This window comes from Cherax quadricarinatus, chromosome 73 (assembly GCF_038502225.1).
Source record: "Cherax quadricarinatus isolate ZL_2023a chromosome 73, ASM3850222v1, whole genome shotgun sequence".
Taxonomy (NCBI): Eukaryota; Metazoa; Arthropoda; class Malacostraca; order Decapoda; family Parastacidae; genus Cherax; species Cherax quadricarinatus.
Genome location: NC_091364.1, coordinates 2,956,323 through 2,979,030, shown reverse-complemented (window position 1 = coordinate 2,979,030; position 22,708 = coordinate 2,956,323). Strand labels below are relative to the sequence as shown.

Genomic DNA, 22,708 nt, shown 5'->3' with positions numbered 1-22,708 from the left:
TTTGTATCAAACCTGTTTACCTCTCATTCCCCAGGAGCTATCTGATCCCTATAGGTCATACACTGAACTCAGAGACATCTTACATATATATAGCACTCTGAATGTAGATCTACATTCGATTTTACATGCTTTCTTATGTAAAAAAAAATAGACCTACATTTGGACAGTTTAAGGGTTAAAGCAGCATTATTATAATCATTGCTAAATCCACAAGGGTCATACAGTGCTCATTAATATTATTAAAGTGTGTGTATTTATGGGATTTTGAATGGCTTCAGTTAATCCCTCTCCTCCATTCCTTGCTACTGCACGGCTGGAATCATTAACCGTGTTTGACTCACGAAACTGTAATGACACAATTGCCGCAAGTTCAAACCCCCACCTGTACAGTGGTTTGTTAACTGTATTTACTTGTATTCTGGATGTGATGTAATGAAGTTCCTTATCCAGGCAGCGGTGGTCATTGCCGTTCCAGCAGCTCGTGCACTAATGAAGTTTAAATATTGACCAACAGTGCAAGCTGTGTCGGCGTCCATATCCAGGGCTCCCAGGTACTGCCGGACCAGTGGAATTAACCCCACAAACTCTTCTCCCTGTAATACACAATGAATAGTATGATTGAGGTGATAGACATAGTCATCCTGAAATAATGTGATCAGAGATGTGGGAGAAAAACATTATTAAACACTTTTGCCTATTCACCTCAATAGGTTGACCCAAAAACAAAGAAACACATTCACCATCATTCATTTAATCACTGTCTTGCCAGAAGTGTGCTGACAACACATTTCAGATAACCCTCTGAATTGCAACATCCCCACCCCTCCTTCAGAGTGCAGGCACTCTGAAGGCAAATGGTTTTTGGGACTTGACAAGCTGTTGGAATGTGAGCAAGGTAACATTTTGTGAAGGAATTCAGGGAAACTAGTTACCTGGACTTGAGTCCTGGAGGTAGAAAGTAAAGTGCCTACACCCTGAAGGAGGGGCAGAGATATTTGCATTTTTGAAGGGCATCTTAACTGTAGTATCTATGGCTGCAATCATGAACAAATTTTAGAGTAATGAGCAATTCACACTTCCACACCCGGTCACAACTGTAGTGAGTTATTGGTGCAAATGTTGATTGCTGAGTCTCTCTCTCTCTCTCACACACACACACACACACACATACAAATTCATACACACACACACATAAACACACACACACACAAACTCATACACACACGCACACACACTCATACTCACACACACTCATACACACACTCACACTCATACACACACACACTCAATCTCACACACACACACACACACACACACACACATGCACACATGTGGTAATGCTTTATTTACAGCTAGCAAAGTCAGGGTATTTCTCCAGAATGGTCTGTAATATACCACTGTGGATAAAATACTTAGCCATTTCTTGAACACTTCTGAGTGAGTTGTTTCTAAATTCATTAATTTTATCGCACTCCAGTACATAATGACGCAGGGTGTGACAATAATCCATCTGGCAAAGTTTACATTTCGTTTGGTCTACATCTGGTGGTGGTGATTTAACCTGCCAAAGATACTTGTAACCCAGCCGGAGCCGGGCGGTAGTGACATCCAAGAGTCTGCTTATTTTGTTGGATGCACCATAGACATGTGGCTCCTCCTGCATGATAGAATGATGATAGATGGACTCACTGGTGTCAATCTCCCTGAGCCTTAAGTCCATAAAATTCAGCTGAAGTTCTTTTCGTATTATTGTTCTCAAACTACTACCTGACAAGCCAAGATTGTAATCTACTCCCTCTTTGAAAGCATACAGCTTAGCCAATTTATCAGTTCTATCATGCATCTGAAGACCAATGTGAGATGGAATCCACAGCATGTGCACTCTGACTCCACTGTCCACAATCCTACCATACCTGTGTCTGGCTTCTGACACAAGCATGCCACAATTTATGCTTAATGAGTTGAGAGCATTTATGGATGACAGAGAATCAGTTACAATTAAACTGTCAATCTTTGATACATAGATGCATTTCAGTGCAAGGAGTATGGCAAACAGTTCTGTCTGAAGGGTAGAGGCCCAATTATTGATGCGTGCTCCAATTTCTTTAAGAGAGCCATCACTCTGTACGACAACAGCAGCACTACCAGCTGCACCAGTGGATTGGTGAACAGAACCATCAACGTAAATAATTTGCGAGAGTGTGTGCTGTGTGACTAAGTTATCAATACAGCTTAAGGCCTCATGTTTGGCTTCAAGGCGAAGTTTTGGTTGTGATTTAAGAAGTAGTTTGGGGGGAAATGGAGGAATGGTAGTTTGGAATGGGGTAATATTCCATGGAGCGGAGAAGTGCCGCTGTTGCCTTACTTGACATAGATCATGTATCTGATTCATGCGGAGGTCGGTTCCAGTCTTTTCGATCCATCTGGAGGAGTGTTCACCAGTGCTGAGGAAAGTTTGGAGGGCTTCTGTGCAGGGGTTTGAATGAGCTTGCCTGAGCATATTAACCCCAATTAGGATATTTCTTTCAGTACATGCCTCTGGAATGACATTAATACAGCAAATGATGGTGAAAGTGTTTCTTTTTCAGCGAGACTCGACCAGTGTGAGCAAAAAAAAAAAAATCTTTCACTTTCACAAGGAAAACCAAAATAAAAGCTCAGCAGTTCTTACCTTTCCATTAATAATTTCACTGACAGTCATCTGACATGCGTCGTCGCCTTTATCACAGTCTCGAGAAAAAATTTCCCGCCTGAACCATAGCTTCTGATCCAATACAGCATTTTTCTTCTGGCAGTTCTTCATATTTTCATCGACCTAAGGAAAAGCTCTTTTTTTTTTATGTATACAAAATGTATTAAAGCCTCTCCTCGCTTAATAATGGAGTTCCATTCCTAAGATCGTGTCGGTAAATGAACTTGTCGCTAAGTGAGGAGCATACTATAATGGTAGTGGGTCTGTGTCAGCCATCTTTGATATTAAAACAATATCACCTTTGAACCATTTATAACATATCTGGTATATTTTTAAATGTTTATACAGTATTATACTGTAATAAAATCAGCTCTGATATATATCACTTAGGTATGCATACTGGTCAGGGAGCCCGTTGTAAGTGAGTACGTCGCTATATTCATTATTTCCCTACACTGCACACATCCCATCAAGGCCTGGTCACAGACTGGGCCATGGGGGCACTGACCCCTGAAACCCTCTCCAGGTATCCCATTTTCATGGGGTGGTAATTAAGGCATTCACTCAAAAATGAAAAACAAGATGAACTATGGGTCAAGAAAACAATAGAATAATACATATGACTATAGTTAACTGCATAAGAAATCCTGCTTAATAGTCTACTTAATGTTTAAACAATCTTTAAGCATTAGGATTAGTCTGCCAGAAATACATTGCATACTAGTAGTTTTCTTGTGCCTACAAATATTTTATTTCCTAGATAGTAGTTTGGTAGACAGCAACCACCCTGGGAGGTACTACTGTCCTGCCAAGTGAGTAAAACGAACCTGTAATTGTTTTACGTGATGGTAGGATTGCTGGTGTTCTTTTTTCTGTCTCATAAACATTCAAGATTTCAGGTACGTCTTGCTACTTCTACTTACACTTAGGCCACACTACACATACAAGCATATATATACACACACCTCTCTGGGTTTTCTGCTATTTTCTTTCTAGTTCTTGTTCTTGTTTATTTCCTCTTCTCCATGGGGAAGTGGAACAGAATTCTTCCTCCTTAAGCCATACGTGTTGTAAGAGGCGACTAAAATGCCAGGAGCAAGGGGCTAGTAACCCCTTCTCCTGTAAAAATTACTAAATTTGAAAAGAGAAACTTTTGTTTTTCTTTTTGGGCCACCCTGCCTCAGTGGGATATGGCCGGTTTGTTGAAAAAACAAAAATATTTTATTTAATTTAAACTACATTGTACCACAAAGAAATAAAAATTTGTATTTGCATTATTATTATAATCAGGGGGAACACTAAACCCATAGGGATTATACAGTGCCTGTGGGGGGGGGAAGGTATTCAGGGAATTGGAACAAAGATCCAATTCCCTAGATCATGAACCCCTCACCAGCATCAAGAAACCTCCCTTGAGGGGTTTTCATTTGCAATGTTTAACTTTTGACAATGAAAAGAGGCAAATACATACACTACAAAATACAAGTCTCTCAGCACATATATACCAAGAAGTGCAAGTCTCTCAGTACATTAGGCATCAAAATGTATGTCTCAAACGTATGCACACCAAGCGGTATGTGTCTCAGAATATGCACCGAGAGGTTTGTAGGTGCTTGTGGTTTAGCTGGTAGTATCCTCAGCTCTCACACAGTGCGTTCGGGATCAATCCCTGGCACGGGTGAAACACTGAGCATGTTTCCCTACACATGCTGCCCCTGTTCACCTAGCAGAATGTAGGTACCTGGGATTGCATCCTGAGGGACCAAATTAACTTAGGTTGCCCAAAAGTTCTGCATAACAGGGATTTTTTTATATAGTGTGTCAGCTAACTATATCACCTGTAGAAATAAATATTATTTACTGTAAATACCAAAATGTGTACGTCTCAGTGACTACTCAATAGTACACTTTAATAATTATTTTAGTGTACTGTACATTATTAACTGGTGATGTACAGGTTAAATGACCATGTATTATATAGGCTTTAGGCCCACAAATTAATAAACCTTATGAAAACCTTACTAAATGCCAACTCTCTAACAACTTCTACTTCATTATAAAATGTGCAAATTATACTACTGGTATTTACAGCGACTATAGTTGCATAAAAAAAATCTGAACATCTTTAATGAAACATTTACCTTTGAAATAGGTATTAACATATTGAGTTTAAAAGTAAGTATTGCACGAGTTAGCAGTACGATGAACACTCCAAACGCAGCATTTTCAAAATCGGTCAGCTGAACCTCACATGGTCGGAACTCCACCCTCCACCCGATGTTACTGTTAACTGGCGGCAATTTGAATCTCATTGTCTGCCAATTGGTGCTCTGAATATTCTGCATAGAGAGAAAAGTAGGTTTTTAGTTTTGCATTCTGTGTGCAACTGCGTTACCTCAGTAATTAGAGATAAAAGTATAAACGATGTCCCTTGCTGTGTACAGTCGATGCTTTAACAGCTGGGCCATTAATAGTCGCTTTCTAATTACACACAAAAAAATACTATAACACCAGGTCTTACGCTTATAAGCAAGAAATGTCTTAAATCTTCAAAAAAATACAAGTTGAAGATTGAGACACTTATGCAACATATGGGAATCTTTATTGAAGAAACGTTTTGCCACACAGTGGCTTCATCAGTCCAATACAAAGCAGAAAGGTGTAAGGAGAGGAGGAGTTTGAGGTAATCAGTCCCTCAGCCTGGAATCGATGTGTTCAGTCCATCAGTCTTGTAGAAAGTACAGCATAGGGCTGCAGAAGTGCCTTATATACTGTAGTCAGGCGAGTCGAAGCAAGAGGAGGCAGGATCACAGTGGAACCATCCACTAGTGTAAGTAGGTCTTTGTCCAAAGGTTGGGCAAGTGTTGAAGAATTCCTTGTATCAAGATCTTTTCCTTACACCTTTCTGCTTTATACTGGACTGATGAAGCCACTGTGTGGTGAAACGTTTCTTCAGTAAAAATTGCCCTATGTTGCATAAGTGTCTCAATATTCAACTTGTTGGTTTTAAACCATTAATCACATCTGTCAAGACACTGCAACATCATGAGATCTTGATACAAGGAATTCTTCAACACTTGTCCAACCTTTGGACAAAGACCTACTTACACTAGGAGATGGTTCCACTGTGATCCTGCTTCAACTCACCTGACAATGGTATATAAGCCACTGCTATGGCTCTATGCTGTACTTTCTACAAGATTGATGGACTGAACACATTGATTCCATGCTAAGGGACTGATTACCTCAAATTACTCCTTTCCTTACACCTTACTGGATTGATGAAGCCACTGTGTGGTGGAATGCTTCTTCAATAAAGATTCCCATATGGTGCATGTGCCTCAATCTTCAAAAAATATATCCTAGCCATAACTAGAAGAATATACTACACGTGCTCATGATGGGAGTTTTACCTCAAAGTGGTCCATCTCTCTCATGTCATCTTGATAAATCCTCTCAGAGAAGAGGGAGATGGAGTCCCGAATGAAGAGGTGAGCTATATGTTGAGCCATGTACTCGTCCACTTTACTATCAACAAGTTTCTGCTGGATATCCTTATCATACACTAGAGGAATATCATTATACCTGTCCAAAGAAACACTATAATTATAAATAAAATTGGAGTGATCATCAAAATCAATGTATCAAGCAATGAACATAAAAATGTTGCAAATTACCATACTGTGTATGAAATTTTATCTTGTAAAATAAACCATTTAAAAAAAGATATACACTTTAGCTTTTCCCAGAAACACAAGTAACTTTTTTTTTTTTTTTTCAAAATTTGTAAACAAGACAAGATGGCTTTTATTTAAATTCAACTATACAAATACAGATAATTTATTTCTTTTCTGCAGTATATAGGTAATATAATTTAGATTAATAAAACAAAGCACAAAAGAAAGCCACTGGTATGTGTTGCATTTTTGGCAGTTAATTATGACTATCCCTTTAAGTGATTCACAGTCATGTTGAATTAGAATCTTTATAATATGCTTTCCAGCCAGAGTTTGCAGCTGTTGCACATAAAGCAACAATTGTGTTTGCCTCACAAGCAGAGTGCAAATTCATTGCTGCCATAATGCCACAAAAATCAATGTGAACATCACAATGTCTGTATTAATATTTTTTAAAATACCTGCTGTCCCCCACTAATGTAGGGCTACCCAGTAAAAGTAAACACATTCACCATCATTCATTAAATGGCTGTCTTGCCAGCTGTGCACATATATCACAATTCAAATGACACGGAAGACAATGGCAACAGCCGACACGTGGAAATAAACATACTGGTAGCCCAGCCTTGGACAACATTTTTATTAAAAACGATTATTTGCTACCAACATCTATCATGCCACCTCCAGTAGCCATCCAAACTGCAGCATCCCCATCCCTCTTAATATGTTTTATTGTAAGATCATTTGAACAATTGTACCTGCGCACCTCTAGCAAGACAGTGATAGTGTAAATGATGGTAAAAGCATTCCTTTTTCAGGACCCCTTGCCTTGGTGGAAGACAGCCAGTGTGTTATAAAAATATACATTACTCGACCATCATAACCAAATTATCCATAGCATTAAGTCAAGCAAGGTTGAAATACCGTATACATACTAATTATCTTTGGTGCAAAATTAAGTTAATTCACAATTATTTCTGTCAATGCATAAACAGAAAATCTGCAGTATTTACTTTTTAGAATAATTCAACTTCATTGTGCCTAAAAACTGAGCATGTTGATATTAGTACACTAAAATAGATTTAATCCAGTTTTGTGTATTCCCCATTGACGATATATACAAAAATTCTGTTGCACTTCCTCATTAATCTCCAAAAAGAGGAAGACATTCTTGTATATTAATGAACATAGTGATTCTGTCCTTCCTTGATTCCTGAATATAAATTTAAACATTTTTCATCTTCAACTTCTTGTACATTAAAAAAAAAAAAAATCATTAACCTATGTCTAGCTTTTAAGTAGCATATAAGCATTATTATTAGTCTGCCTGCAATGCACTGCATGCTAGTAGCTTTCTTTGCGCTTAACAATATTTCATGACAGACTACGTTTTGTATACTGCAGAAAAGAAATAAAGTTGCATTGTATAAAGGTAAGAGCAGTTCTCGACTTTTATTCCTAAGTCAGTCTTTTATTTCCTTTGATTTATAGATAAATAGAGTAGCAAAATTTCCCTAGCCTGTAACATGCAAACAAGGTTAAGTCTTCTTCAAAAAATGCTTCTCTTCTCCAAACTATAACATCTTAACCTCAGTTAAAGAATCAACGAAACTACAATTACAATAATAATAATATTTTCATATAGTTATTTTCATATAGTCGGACTTGAGTCCTGGAAATGGGAAGTACAATGCCTGCACTTTAAAGGAGGGGTTTGGGATATTGGCAGTTTGGAGGGATATGTTGTGTATCTTTATACGTATATGCTTCTAAACTGTTGTATCCTGAGCACCTCTGCAAAAGCAGTGATAATGTGTGAGTGTGGTGAAAGTGTTGAATGATGATGAAAGCATTTTCTTTTTGGGGATTTTCTTTCTTTTTTGGGTCACCCTGCCTCGGTGGGAGACGACCGACTTGTTGAAAAAAAAAAATTATTATTATTACATTTCAGCATGATACAGTGTTTGTACAGAGATGGACAACATTTTAGTTGTGAATGCAGAAAGCCCATAGTTATGCAGAGCATTTCAGGCAAACTTAAGACTATATCACAAAATAATTGCTTATATTTAAGGACATTAAGGGTATATAAACAATAAATTTAGGAATTACAAGAACAAACAAGCAGACCTACCTGGAACCACATTCCGAGAGGTAGCAGTCCACCGAGTCATACCGAGACTTTGGTATCACAAATCTGTCGTTCCTAAGTGGCTCTAAGCCTCGTTCCTCCCGGGTGCGACAGTCGACCGAGGCAGATATGACATCCCATCTGCAGTCCACATCTGTCAGGTAACCACGGTAAACTGGCGAGGCAGCAGTGAGAGCAAGCTGTGGAGGTTAACACTACAGTTGTAACAACAATAATAATAATTTTATTTCTGCATGGTACAATGTTCGCACAGAGATGGGCGACATTTAGTTCTGCATGCAGAAAGCCCATAGTTATGCAGCGGCATGGCAACAGAGAAGCTGTATCAGTGCTCAGAGTAATGACCTTTGCAGAAAAATTGTATCTCAACACCTATTTAAGAGCTCACACTGGAGATACACCATCCAAACCAGACCTCTACCCACCTGCTCACCTAGACACTTAATCCCCAGATACCCACCAACTTGCCTACTCATCAACCCAGGTGCACATCCACGGACTTGCCTGGTCAAATGCTCAGGGACCAAGACTCCCACTACTTTGATTATTGGTTTGATTTAATTACCCTTCCTCTTCACAGTCATATTTGGCAAAAAATATAAGAAAACTGTATACTATGTGTGGTAAAGCCAAGAAGCTAACACAAAATTGAAATGACATGATTGCAAACAAACCATACCACGGGCGGGGCTTGAGCTCACGGTTAGTCGTAAAACTCCAGACCAATGCGTTAGCCACTGGGCCAGCTGACTACAATAAGATTTATCCAACTAGGTATATTTGTAGTCACAGTGGTGCCTATGCTAGCCTTCCTATGGTGTATAAATATACCTAGTTTGACGAATCTTATTGAAGCCAACTGGCCCAGTGGCTATTGCGTTGGTCAGGAGTTTCGCGACTCTCTAACTGTGTGTTCAAGCCCCGCCCACGGCATGGTAGGTTAGTTATTGCCTTGTTAGTGTCAAGATAGGCTCAAGTTTGCCTGAAATGCTCTGCATGCACACCTAAATGTCACCCATCTCTGTATGAAATTGCACCATGCTGAGATAAAGAAACTTTAATCCTTAAGTTCAGAGGCTCTAAGGTTAATTCACAAAAAAACTTAAATTTGTACAGCTCACCATAACAGGACAGAGTGGTGTTAGATGATCATAGAGGACCTTGGCTTCATTGATATTACATGCCTGGAAGGTCATCTGTAGGCACGAGCATCCCATACCAAATCCCATTGCATCCATATACACATGGTCCTCCTTTGCAGCAGCTGCTGAACTACCATCATCACCATATTTTGACAAATCTTCGACAAATGGTCTTGGAGTTTTAAGGTCTATAAATACTGAAATTTTAAGGAAATTACATTAGATACAATAAAAAAATAAAAATTTTATTCCTTTGCTAAGGTTACAATAAAACCTGCATCAATACACATCATTAAACATTAAATTTCATTTACAAAAGTTTCTGTAAATGAAATTTACAAAAGAATCAGACACATGTGCAACATCTAGAAATCTATTCATAGATGTTTTGTCATCCACTGGCTCTATCAATACAAATTCAAGAACATAATATGAAGACTGTAGAACTATACACAAAAGACAAGGTAATCAGTCCCTGGATGGCAAAAGTCTGCAAATAGAGATTCCCAGATGTTTCACATGTGCTTAATTCTTCACAAAAAGTTTTTGAGGTATAGTATTAGTAATTAGGTGGCTCTCCTGCAATACTCTGCATACCTATGAGCTTTCAACATACAGTGGTACCTCGGGATACGAACAGCTCAAAATGCAAACAATTATGTAAGTGTATTTATCTAAGTGCTTTTGTAAGTGTATTTTTGTGGGTCTGAAACGGATTAATCTTACTTACATTATTTCTTATGGGGACAAATTTGTTCGGTATCAGCACTCGAACAGCCTTCTGGAACGAAAAAAGTTCATATCCCGAGGTACCACTGTACTCTCAAGTGTCTCCCATTTCTGTATAAATAATGTAACATGTCAAAATAAGATTGTGTTGTATCATATGAGATCAGTACTGTATATAAAACATATTTCTAACTTTAGATTATCTATTAACTGCATGTTTTAAAGCTTAAGGATATGAACGAAGCGCTGGAAAAAGACAAGGTTAAAAATCAGGGAAGATGAAAGTAATTACTGGAAGAGTTAGAGGTGGTGTGTGGAAATAAACCAACCTAATATACAGTATTTTTGTCCTTGGAGATCCTATTCCATTGAAAAAGTCACTAAGTGGAGTAAAAGACACATGCAGAACAACATTTCAGTCCAGAATGGTTGAAACATCATGAGGTTCCTCATTTAAATGCAGATTTTTTGGTGAAAAACTTTTAATGTGGCAACTGGGTCAAACCTGACTGCCTCCCCATTTACCATGTATAACACTTACAGGTTTAACACTTCTCCTTAATTACAATCATTATGGCAATATTCTGCTGTGTGTAAAGCCTTATCAAGACAACACTCAGGGAAAAACAATGTCTGAATAAAAGCTCATTCTGCGCAGATGTGCCAGCCTGCTGGAATGGCGTCCTTGTGTCCTGGATCCCTGATATCGAAATACAGCTTCTCCTCACTTAGCAACGTACTCGTTTACTGATGCCTCGGACTTACGACAGGCTCCCTGACCAGTATGCATACCTAAATAATGTATATTAGAGCTGATTTCCTGTATTCTGTCTATTACAATATACAGTACACTACTGTATAAACATTTAAAAATATACCAGAAAAGTTATAAATGGTGCAAAGGTGACATTAAAACAATATCAAAGATAGCCGACACAAAGCCACTACCATTATAGTATGCTCCTCACTTAGTGACGAATTTGTTTACCAACGTGGTCTTAGGAATGGAACTCCATCATTGAGGAGAGGCTGTATTCTGATAATTTCCATTGTCTTATTTTATCTTTCATGTTGGATTCACCTTTTAGAAATATTTAAGCAGTAAAACCTCATCTTAATGGGTTTTTGGATTTCACAAACAAAATCTAAACAATGGACAAAGTCCACTGTTTCCAGACTTGTCTGCTATTGTTATAATTTCCTAGGAAAATTTATTTCATATGTTATACACATTTGAGAATGAAACTTATGACAACATTTTGGTTCGAATTGGACCATTAACAATTTTTTTTTTTTTATTATCACACTGGCCGATTCCCACCAAGGCAGGGTGGCCCAAAAAAGAAAAACTTTCACCATCATTCACTCCATCACTGTCTTGCCAGAAGGGTGCTTTACACTACAGTTTTTAAACTGCAACATTAACACCCCTCCTTCAGAGTGCAGGCACTGTACTTCCCATCTCCAGGACTCAAGTCCGGCCTGCCGGTTTCCCTGAACCCTTTCATAAATGTTACTTTGCTCACACTCCAACAGCACGTCAAGTATTAAAAACCATTTGTCTCCATTCACTCCTATCAAACACTCTCACGAATGCCTGCTGGAAGTCCAAGCCCCTCGCACACAAAACCTCCTTTACCCCCTCCCTCCAACCTTTCCTAGGTCGACCCCTACCCCGTCTTCCTTCCACTACAGACTGATACACTCTTGAAGTCACTCTGTTTTGCTCCATTCTCTCTACATGTCCGAACCACCTCAACAACCCTTCCTCAGCCCTCTGGACAACAGTTTTGGTAATCCCGCACCTCCTCCAAACTACGAATTCTCTGCATTATATTCACACCACACATTGCCCTCAGACATGACTTCTCCACTGCCTCCAGCCTTCTCCTTGCTGCAACATTCATCACCCATGCTTCACACCCATATAAGAGCGTTGGGAAAACTATACTCTCATACATTCCCCTCTTTGCCTCCAAGGACAAAGTTCTTTGTCTCCACAGACTCCTAAGTGCACCACTCACCCTTTTCCCCTCATCAATTCTATGATTCACCTCATCTTTCATAGACCCATCCGCTGACACTTCCACTCCCAAATATCTGAATACATTCACCTCCTCCATACTCTCTCCCTCCAATCTGATATCCAATCTTTCATCACCTAATCTTTTTGTTATCCTCATAACCTTACTCTTTCCTGTATTTACTTTTAATTTTCTTCTTTTGCACACCCTACCAAATTCATCCACCAATCTCTGCAACTTCTCTTCAGAATCTCCCAAGAGCACAGTGTCATCAGCAAAGAGCAACTGTGACAACTCCCACTTTGTGTGTGATTCTTTATCTTTTAACTCCACACCTCTTGCCAAGACCCTCGCATTTACTTCTCTTACAACCCCATCTATAAATATATTAAACAACCACGGTGACATCACACATCCTTGTCTAAGGCCTACTTTTACTGGGAAATAATTTCCCTCTTTCCTACATACTCTAACTTGAGCCTCACTATCCTCATAAAAACTCTTCACTGCTTTCAGTAACCTACCTCCTACACCATACACCTGCAACATCTGCCACATTGCCCCCCTATCCACCCTGTCATACGCCTTTTCCAAATCCATAAATGCCACAAAGACCTCTTTAGCCTTATCTAAATACTGTTCACTTATATGTTTCACTGTAAACACCTGGTCCACACACCCCCTACCTTTCCTAAAGCCTCCTTGTTCATCTGCTATCCTATTCTCAGTCTTACTCTTAATTCTTTCAATAATAACTCTACCATACACTTTACCAGGTATACTCAACAGACTTATCCCCCTATAATTTTTGCACTCTCTTTAATCCCCTTTGCCTTTATACAAAGGAACTATGCATGCTCTCTGCCAATCCCTAGGTACCTTACCCTCTTCCATACATTTATTAAATAATTGCACCAACCACTCCAAAACTATATCCCCACCTGTTTTTAACATTTCTATCTTTATCCCATCAATCCCGGCTGCCGTACCCCCTTTCATTTTACCTACTGCCTCACGAACTTTCCCCACACTCACAACTGGCTCTTCCTCACTCCTACAAGATGTTATTCCTCCTTGCCCTATACACGAAATCACAGCTTCCCTATCTTCATCAACATTTAACAATTCCTCAAAATATTCCCTCCATCTTCCCAATACCTCTAACTCTCCATTTAATAACTCTCCTCTCCTATTTTTAACTGACAAATCCATTTCTCTAGGCTTCCTTAACTTGTTAATCTCACTCCAAAACTTTTTCTTATTTTCAACAAAATTTGTTGATAACATCTCACCCACTCTCTCATTTGCTCTCTTTTTACATTGCTTCACCACTCTCTTAACCTCTCTCTTTTTCTCCATATACTCTTCCCTCCTTGCATCACTTCTACTTTGCAAAAACTTCTCATATGCTAACTTTTTCTCCCTTACTACTCTCTTTACATCATCATTCCACCAATCGCTCCTCTTCCCTCCTGCACCCACTTTCCTGTAACCACAAACTTCTGCTGAACACTCTAACACCACATTTTTAAACCTACCCCATACCTCTTTGACCCCATTTCCTATGCTCTCATTAGCCCATCTATCCTCCAATAGCTGTTTATATCTTACCCTAACTGCCTCCTCTTTTAGTTTATAAACCTTCACCTCTCTCTTCCCTGATGCTTCTATTCTCCTTGTATCCCATCTACCTTTTACTCTCAGTGTAGCTACAACTAGAAAGTGATCTGATATATCTGTGGCCCCTCTATAAACATGTACATCCTGAAGTCTACTCAACAGTCTTTTATCTACCAATACATAATCCAACAAACTACTGTCATTTTGCCCTACATCATATCCTGTATACTTATTTATCCTCTTTTTCTTAAAATATGTATTACCTATAACTAAACCCCTTTCTATACAAAGTTCAATCAAAGGGCTCCCATTATCATTTACACCTGGCACCCCAAACTTACCTACCACACCCTCTCTAAAAGTTTCTCCTACTTTAGCATTCAGATCCCCTACCACAATGACTCTCTCACTTGGTTCAAAGGCTCCTATACATTCACTTAACATCTCCCAAAATCTCTCTCTCTCCTCTACATTCCTCTCTTCTCCAGGTGCATACACGCTTATTATGACCCACTTTTCGCATCCAACCTTTACTTTAATCCACATAATTCTTGAATTTACACATTCATATTCTCTTTTCTCCTTCCATAACTGATCCTTCAACATTACTGCTACCCCTTCCTTTGCTCTAACTCTCTCAGATACTCCAGATTTAATCCCATTTATTTCCCCCCACCGAAACTCCCCTACCCCCTTCAGCTTTGTTTCGCTTAGGGCCAGGACATCCAACTTCTTTTCATTCATAACATCAGCAATCATCTGTTTCTTGTCATCTGCACTACATCCACGCACATTCAAGCATCAGTTGTCGTAAATTTCATTCTCTTAAGTGCAGGTTATTTGTGTATTGTTCTAGTCATGGTACCATGTCTTTTTATTCTTTATTTCAGATGTTGCTTCCAGAATCATCCATTATCGTTACAATAATGGCAAAGCAAGGTCATTCAGTTTCAATAATGAGGTTCAAAATATCAAAAACTTTCATGAACTTCTCTTAATACTAATTTCAACAACTCAATTAAAATATTAATGGTATTTGTTGAATTCTGTAAAGAAAATTTTCATTAATCACATAAAAACTGAAAAAAATGGATACTAACTAGGGACATTGATCGCAACTTTTTCTTTCCGTCTCTCACGAATATTGCGCGTGAGCGTCTTGAACCGTGGATGACTCTGCGTGATGGCAGCTTCGGGAAAGAATAGTGACCGAGAGACTCCAGAAGTGGGATCAGGGCAGGAAGGAGGGTAGGTGAAGTCCTCGCATCCCATCCTGCAAAGAGCATTATTTCTCACAATTTTCATTTTATATTCTTGTTAGATTTACTACACACCTAATAACATAGTTCTTTGCTGCTTTGAACTTATGGAAAATCTTCATGGTATGAGAACTGTTTCAAATTCAAATTCAATTCAAACTTTATTCTCTATAAGTATTACAATGCTGAGTTTACAGAATTTGGTTATTGTGTGGTTTACATGTAGTAAAATAATAATTACAGAGTGTACCACTAGAACGCCTAGCATGGCTAGGCATTTTGGGCAGACTTATATTAAATCTTAGGTTTAAAATGTTACAAAATTATGAGATAAGTTGGTATTATGGCTAAGTGACTAAATACTAGTTGTGAGTTTAGCAATGTGAATGCTTTTGTTTTGGCACTATACGTAGTTTCAGTATTGGAGTATCACAGGCCAACTTATGACTAGTTAAGATTCATTATTTTGAGAATGAGATTGATATTTCTGTTTATGGTCAAATGGGTGAGTGAGTGTAAGTGTGAACCACCAGGTGGTATTCGTATTATTAGTTGACAGGGTGTATCAGGGAAATAAGATGTTTTCTGATGGTAGTTCTGAAGGTGATGAATGTGTCTGCAGTTTTGGAATTTTCAGGTAGGGTGTTCCAGATTTTAGGGCCTTTGACATACATTGAATTTTTGTAAAGGTTTAGTCGGACACGGGGAATGTCATAGAGATGTTTGTGTCTGGTGTTGTGCCTGTGGGTTCTGTCACAACTATCAAGAAAGCGTTTTAGGTCAAGGTTAATATTGGAATTTAAGGTCCTGTAGATGTAGATTGCACAGTAGTAAGTGTGGATGTACTGAACAGGGAGTAAGTTTAGATCTATGAAGAGTGGGGGGTGTGTTGCCAGGGATGGGATTTGGCGATTATTCTTACTGCGGCTTTTTGTTGGGTTATTATTGGCTTTAGGTGTGTTGCTGCAGTTGAACCCCAAGCACAGATAGCATAGGTGAGGTATGGATATATAAGTGAATGATATAGTGTGAGAAGGGCAGTTTGCGGCACGTAGTATCGTATCTTGGAGAGGATCCCAACCGTTTTGGATACTTTTTTGGTTATGTGTTGGATATGGGTGCTGAAGTTCAGGTTGTTGTCGAGGTATAGGCCTAGGAATTTGCCCTCATTATGCCTGGTAATTAGAGTGTTGTCGATCTTAATGTTAATTTGCGCATCTCCTGCTCTGCTACCAAACATAATGTAGTAGGTTTTGTCAACATTAAGCGTAAGTTTATTGGCTGTCATCCAAGTCAATATTTTGATCAGCTCCTCATTAACAATGGTGTTGAGGTTTGCAAGATTAGGGTGAGAGATGACATAAGTCGTGTCGTCAGCAAAGAGAATGGGGTTCAGGTGTCGAGATACGTTTGGAAGATCACTGATGTATATGAGGAAGAGCAGGGGACCAAGGACACTTCCCTGCGGAACTCCAGTATCAAGTGGCTGTGTTGTTGATGCTGTGTCTTTAATGGTGACATACTGATACCTATTAGTAAGGTAAGATTTGAAATATGCAAGCGCATGGCCTCTTATACCATAATGGTCAAGTTTGTGGAGTAGGATGCTGTGGTCTACTGTGTCAAAAGCTTTTCTTAGGTCAATAAAAATTCCTAGTGGATATTCCTTATTTTCCAATGCTGTGTAAAGCAGATCTAGCATTTTTATAATTGCATCGTTAGTGCTTTTATTTTTCCTGAATCCAAATTGGCAGGGGTTGAGTATGTTTTGTGACATAAATGAATATAGTCTCCTGTCCACGAGTTTCTCAAAGATTTTGGATAGCAATGGTAAGTTTGATATTGGCCTATAGTTGTTTAACCCTTTGACTGTTTTCGACGTATAAATACGTCTTACGAGCCAATGTTTTTGACGTATATATACTCAATAATTCTAGCGGCTTCAAATCAAGTGGGAGAAAGCTGGTAGGCCCACATGTGAGAGAATGGGTCTGTGTGGTCAGTGTGCACCACGTAAAAAAAATCCTGCAGCACACATTACGTAATGAGAAAAAAAAAACTGATCGTTTTTTTGGAATAAAACGCCGACTTTGATGTGTATTTTCGTATAGTATTTATCGTTGTATTCGCGTTTTCATGGTCTTAGGTGATAAAATGGAAAACATATTACAGAAACAGAGATGATTTTCATTACTTTTACGATGAAAACGACCTTGAAACTGAGCTCAAAGTAGCGGAAATGTTCGATTTTTACCAATGTTCAAGAGTAAATAAATCACACCACACGTCCAATACACGTCAACTGGGGAGTCTAATATTCTTTCACTAGTGCACTGATATTATTTATACCATTTTTACAATAATGCAGTCGTCTGCATAACAGTAAATTTTGTATTTTTTTGTATGAATAAAAAATCAAAATAGAAAGCAATAATAATATAAGAGGGGCCTAGAGATGTGACTAATGAACAGAGCATATGTTATTTTAGTGCCACGAATGTCTACCTTGTTTATTCTGGACCCTATTTTGAAATTGGCATCTTTTTTATTTTGCGTGAAATTGGCCAAATTGCCAATTTCTGACCACCATATTGGGTAGTCCAAATTAGTAAATGGGAGGTTTCTTGTACTCAGCTGATAGATAAAATGGAGTTCTAAAGAAATAGCTATGAGTTTGGTCAACTGGAACAATGGAATTGGCTGAAAATAGGGCTCAAAGTCGGCGAAATCGCCGATACGCATATGTCGCCGAGACCGCTAACTTCGCGGGAGCATAATTCCACGAGTTTTCGACCAAATTTTGAACTTTTGGTGTCATTACCATCGGGAAAAGATTCTCTATCATTTCATAAGAAAAAATAATTTGTTTTTTTTTTCAAAAATTGAGCGACATAGAATGACAGTTTCAGAGAGGGGCCTGAAACAGTCAAAGGGTTAAATCTGTAGGGTCACCACCTTTATGTATTGGTGTAACCCTTGCCGTCTTGAGTAGTTTCGGGAAGGTGCTAGCTTCTAGTGACTTGTTAAAAAGCAATGAGATAGTATGCGAGAGGACATGGGCCACTCTCTTGTACAATAATGGTGGGACATGAGACAGATTCCCTGAGTTATTTTTAAGTGACTTTATAATCTCGGTGACTTCCGTGGGCTCAGTTGGAGCAAGATAGAAGGAATTTGGGAAATTCCCATCTAGGTAGTCCCCGGCATGGGCATTGGTACGTGGGATTTTATTGGCGAGATTAGAACCTATGGTTGAGAAGAAGTCGTTTATCTTGTTAGCTGTGTCGGTGGGTTGCAGTGGTGTTTAGTTAGGACAATATTCTTGTTTTTTTTCAGTTTGTGGGTCCCTAGAATCTGAGAGTGTGTTTTCCAGGTCTTTTTTATATCTCCTCTTGTGTCAGTGAATCTACTGGGTTAATGAATACAGATTCAGATTCAGATTCTTTATGTCAGCATATAATGTTCATACAGAGATGGGTGACAATTAGGTGTGCATGGAGAAAGCCCCTTAGCATGCAGAACATTTTGAGTAAACTTAAGCCTATCTTAACACTAATAAGGCAATAACTAATTGATTTTATAAATATACCTAGATGGATGAATCTTACTGTAGACAGTAGGCCCAGTGGCTTACACACTGGCTTGGAGTTATGCCAGTCACTTGCCTTGAGCTTGAGCCCCACCCATACTGTGGTTTGTTTGCAATTGTGTTACTGTACTATGATTTCGTGAGTCATAATTGATTGCTTATGTAAACTTTCTCTAAGTGGTTATAATAACCAGTGGAGTGCAACGTTTGAAAACATTATGATAAACTAAAAGCTGTAGGCATGACATTAGGTGCTTAGCTCCACTCCTTTAGCAACAAACAGGTACACTGGACCCTTGGTTTTTGTGATTAATCCGTTCCAGAGAGTCTGACCAAACCCAAAAATCACAAAAACCGAAATAATTTTCCCCATAAGAAATAATGTAAATCCAATTAATCCATTTCAGACACCCAAAAAATATTAACTAAAAATACATTTTAGAAAGAATAACTATAGTTTTACATACAGAAAACAATGAAATAAATGAAATGGATAAATGAACATTTAACATCACTTTTACCTTTATTGAAGACTCTTGTTGGCATACGGAAGACAACGAGGAAGGGAGAGGGAGGAGGAGGAGAGGTTATTGTTTGGAAGGGGAATTCCCGTCCATAAGGAATTCAGGTATCAAGGCCCTATCCGAAGTTACTTCCCTTCTTTGTCTTTTACTGGCACTAGGACCAGCTTGAGAGTCACTGGACCCCTGTCGCACAAAAAATCTGCCCAGAGAGGTCTGTTTCTGGCATCTCTAAGATTTGCCGAAAATGGGACAAGGCATTGTCATTAAACATGTTGCAGACATGGCTTGCAACAGTTTTGTTAGGGTGATATTTCCCCACAAAACTTTGAAACATGTCCTTAATCACTGAAGAAGGCACATTCTCCCCTCTCTCTTCCTCCTCCTCTGAAGCAATTTCCTCAGCTGCAGTCTGTTGCTGTTCCAGTTGAAGATCTTGCAGCTCTTCCCTGTGGTCGTCCATCAACTCTTCCACATCTTGGCCACTCACATCCAACCCCATGGGCTTCCCCAAAGACACAATAGATTCCACAACAGGCATAGGGTCGTCAGGGTCAGCCTCAAACCTTTCAAAATCACGAGCTCATGGGATGCTTTGTGTGGGCGCTTGATTCCAGGCAATGAGTAGCCGTGTCACGCAGGCAGGCAGACGAGTTTGGTACGGACCATTTTCAACTGTACAAAAACTGAGCGGATGTACAAAAACTGGGACAAAATTTCGACGAAAAAAGTCGTCGAAAACCGAATCGTATGAAAACTTTGTCTTCTTTGTTTCACACCTGTGAGCGGAACAAACCCTGTCTTCTTTGTTTCACACCTGTGAGCGGAACAAACCCTGTTACATAAAGATACTGGCAAGCAAATTGACAGAGGAACAGGGCAAGAGATAACAAAGGTAATGTAAGTGACAAGAGAGGGTCAAAAAAAAAAAAAAGTGATATGAAGTGATTAAAAATTAAGCTAGGACTTATGAATGCCCTGAGATTATAATAATCCCCATTCTTTACTTGTCAAAGACTCATCTGTCAAGATTTCACCTGTCATATCACCACACCTAATCTAGGCTCTCAAAGACTTGTCCTCATTATTCAGGCAGTTTTAGAATGAAAATGGCTAAACCCTTTTAGATACATGTTTGACTGAAGTGCCAAATTAATTTTGGATGTGTCGTACACACTATACCACTCTGCATTATTACCACCTTCCTCAAAGATTCCTTCTTAATTACATCTATTTATTATTTGTCTTTCCTTTGCATAGTGGGGCATATATTTCACTGACCTTGCAAAAATATTTTATGTACAGGTACAACATCAGCTACAAAATTCAGCTTGGTCCATTTGTCTGAAATGTGCAACATTGGACTACTGTCAGTATAATCCTAATACAGCCTTTCCTCACTCAGCGATGTACTCGTTTACCGATGCCTCGGACTTATGACGGGCTCTCTGACCAGTATAATTCCTAAATCATGTATGTTTGAGTTGATTTCCTCTATTCTGTTTATTTTAATATACAGTACACTACTGTATAAACATTTAAAAATATACTAGAAATGTTATAAATGGTGCAAAGGTTACATTAAAACAATATCAAAGGTAGCCGACACAAACTCACTACCACTATAGTATGCTCCTCACTTAGCAACGAATTCGTTTGACGACGTGGTCTTAGGAACGAAACTCTGTTATTAAGTGAGGAGAGGCTGTATTGGCCAATATCTTGCCTTAAATTAGCAAGGTCCTAAATATGACATTGTACAGGCTGCCAAGTACACTTGTTAGTGAAATTGTCTGTAATGTAAACACCACTACTCCCAAGAGTAATGTGGTAATGGTGCAGAAACTGGTAAGAAAGCTCTCATCTGAAGCAGCTCCTGTCCTTAACATTGATGGGAGAGAATTAACGAATCCAGTCATTATAGGGAATGCAACATGGCATCACTTCACTAAAGTCTCCCAAGGATGTCATTTAAGGTAACAAAACACACACTCCACTTGTATGAATATTGTAAAAGAGATCAGAAGAGATGTGTGAAGATTTAAGACCAAAAGGCATAACCACAAGCTAATAGCAGGGAAAAACTTGGGGAAGCCACAATGAACTGGGACATGATGAAAGGGTTTTCAGTTTTGAATCTGGTCACTGGCATAAGAAAGTTCATGGTCTTCAGGTCCAGAATGAGGAACACTTTCTCTACTTTGGCACCGAGATCCTGGAAAAGAAATGTACAACTATATCTGACATGTCTGCCACAACACCAGGCTTGCCAAGGATGCCACCAAGGGAACAACAAACAAGAAGCTAATAATAGCAGTGGCACAATGCACTGACAAAAAAGTTGGATCCTCTCCTGAGTATTAGAGGAAAAGAGCACCATACACGAATCTCGTGCAATCCAGCGTAAAGTAGACCAACTTCCCGCAAGAACAAAACTATCTGTAGGCAGCACATGCCAGTAAACTCCATTGGGACAAAAGGGGTCAGGCCCATGCTCTTTTGACAGGCTCTGGGTACACTAAAAGAGGTGGCAGCCACGTGTGGCCATGGTACAAATGGCTGCCTTATATCTCGAACCAACATATGCCATACACCTATAGGATTACCCAGAAGGCAATGAGGCAGACTGATCAGTTGGAGTGTATCACAGATTCTTTGTGCTATGCAAAGCGAATGTCCATTCATTAAAGGTAGTCTTGAAAAGCAGTAGAGGCTGACAAATATTTAAGCTAATTGGACAGACTAAAAAACCAAACACTTCATAGCAAGAGGTACTGATAAGTGTTTTATTTAAGTGATGAAGAAATAACTGGGCTCTAATGCATTCTGAGAGCCACAGGTGATCTTGACCACTGTAAACACCTGGCAGATATATCAATACTGGGCAGAAAACATGATTAGGAACCTTACTTGGACCTACAGCAGTGAGTACATACATGTGAATTAGGTGTGACAGTAGGTGGGATCCCAGGGGACAGCAGAAATAACAATCCTGCATTTAATTTTAAAATATTTTTTCTACATTATATTTAAAAAAACTGCAAATATTTTAAGAAAAAGTGTGCAAATTATTCTATCTTATCCTACCAGAACTGGAATTTGAGATAAGCAGCCTACCTGGGAAAATTAGTGAGAGAGAGGACGACTTCATCAGGTTGCAGCAAGCTCTGTACTTCACTTCGACGAAAGCTCATGTTGTGCTCCACGATGTTGAAGTGTTGAGCCAAGGAACCATAGGGCTGGCCAGGGGTTCCCTCCACCATGTATTCTGCATATTCAGGCCGCCACAGTGACCGTACCTCC

General features: G+C 39.1%; 1 protein-coding gene across 1 annotated transcript in view; it reads right to left on the bottom strand.

Moving 5' to 3' along the window:
* Window positions 1-22,708, bottom strand: part of Gclc (glutamate--cysteine ligase) — a gene marked incomplete at its 5' end in the record, with an annotated part of 26,229 nt that extends 3,521 nt beyond the window's left edge. The window contains 8 exon segments of the mRNA XM_070100540.1: window positions 412-593; window positions 2,672-2,815; window positions 4,834-5,031; window positions 6,106-6,277; window positions 8,504-8,700; window positions 9,643-9,860; window positions 15,137-15,309; window positions 22,523-22,708. Coding sequence (XP_069956641.1) covers window positions 412-593; window positions 2,672-2,815; window positions 4,834-5,031; window positions 6,106-6,277; window positions 8,504-8,700; window positions 9,643-9,860; window positions 15,137-15,309; window positions 22,523-22,708 — 1,470 coding nt within the window.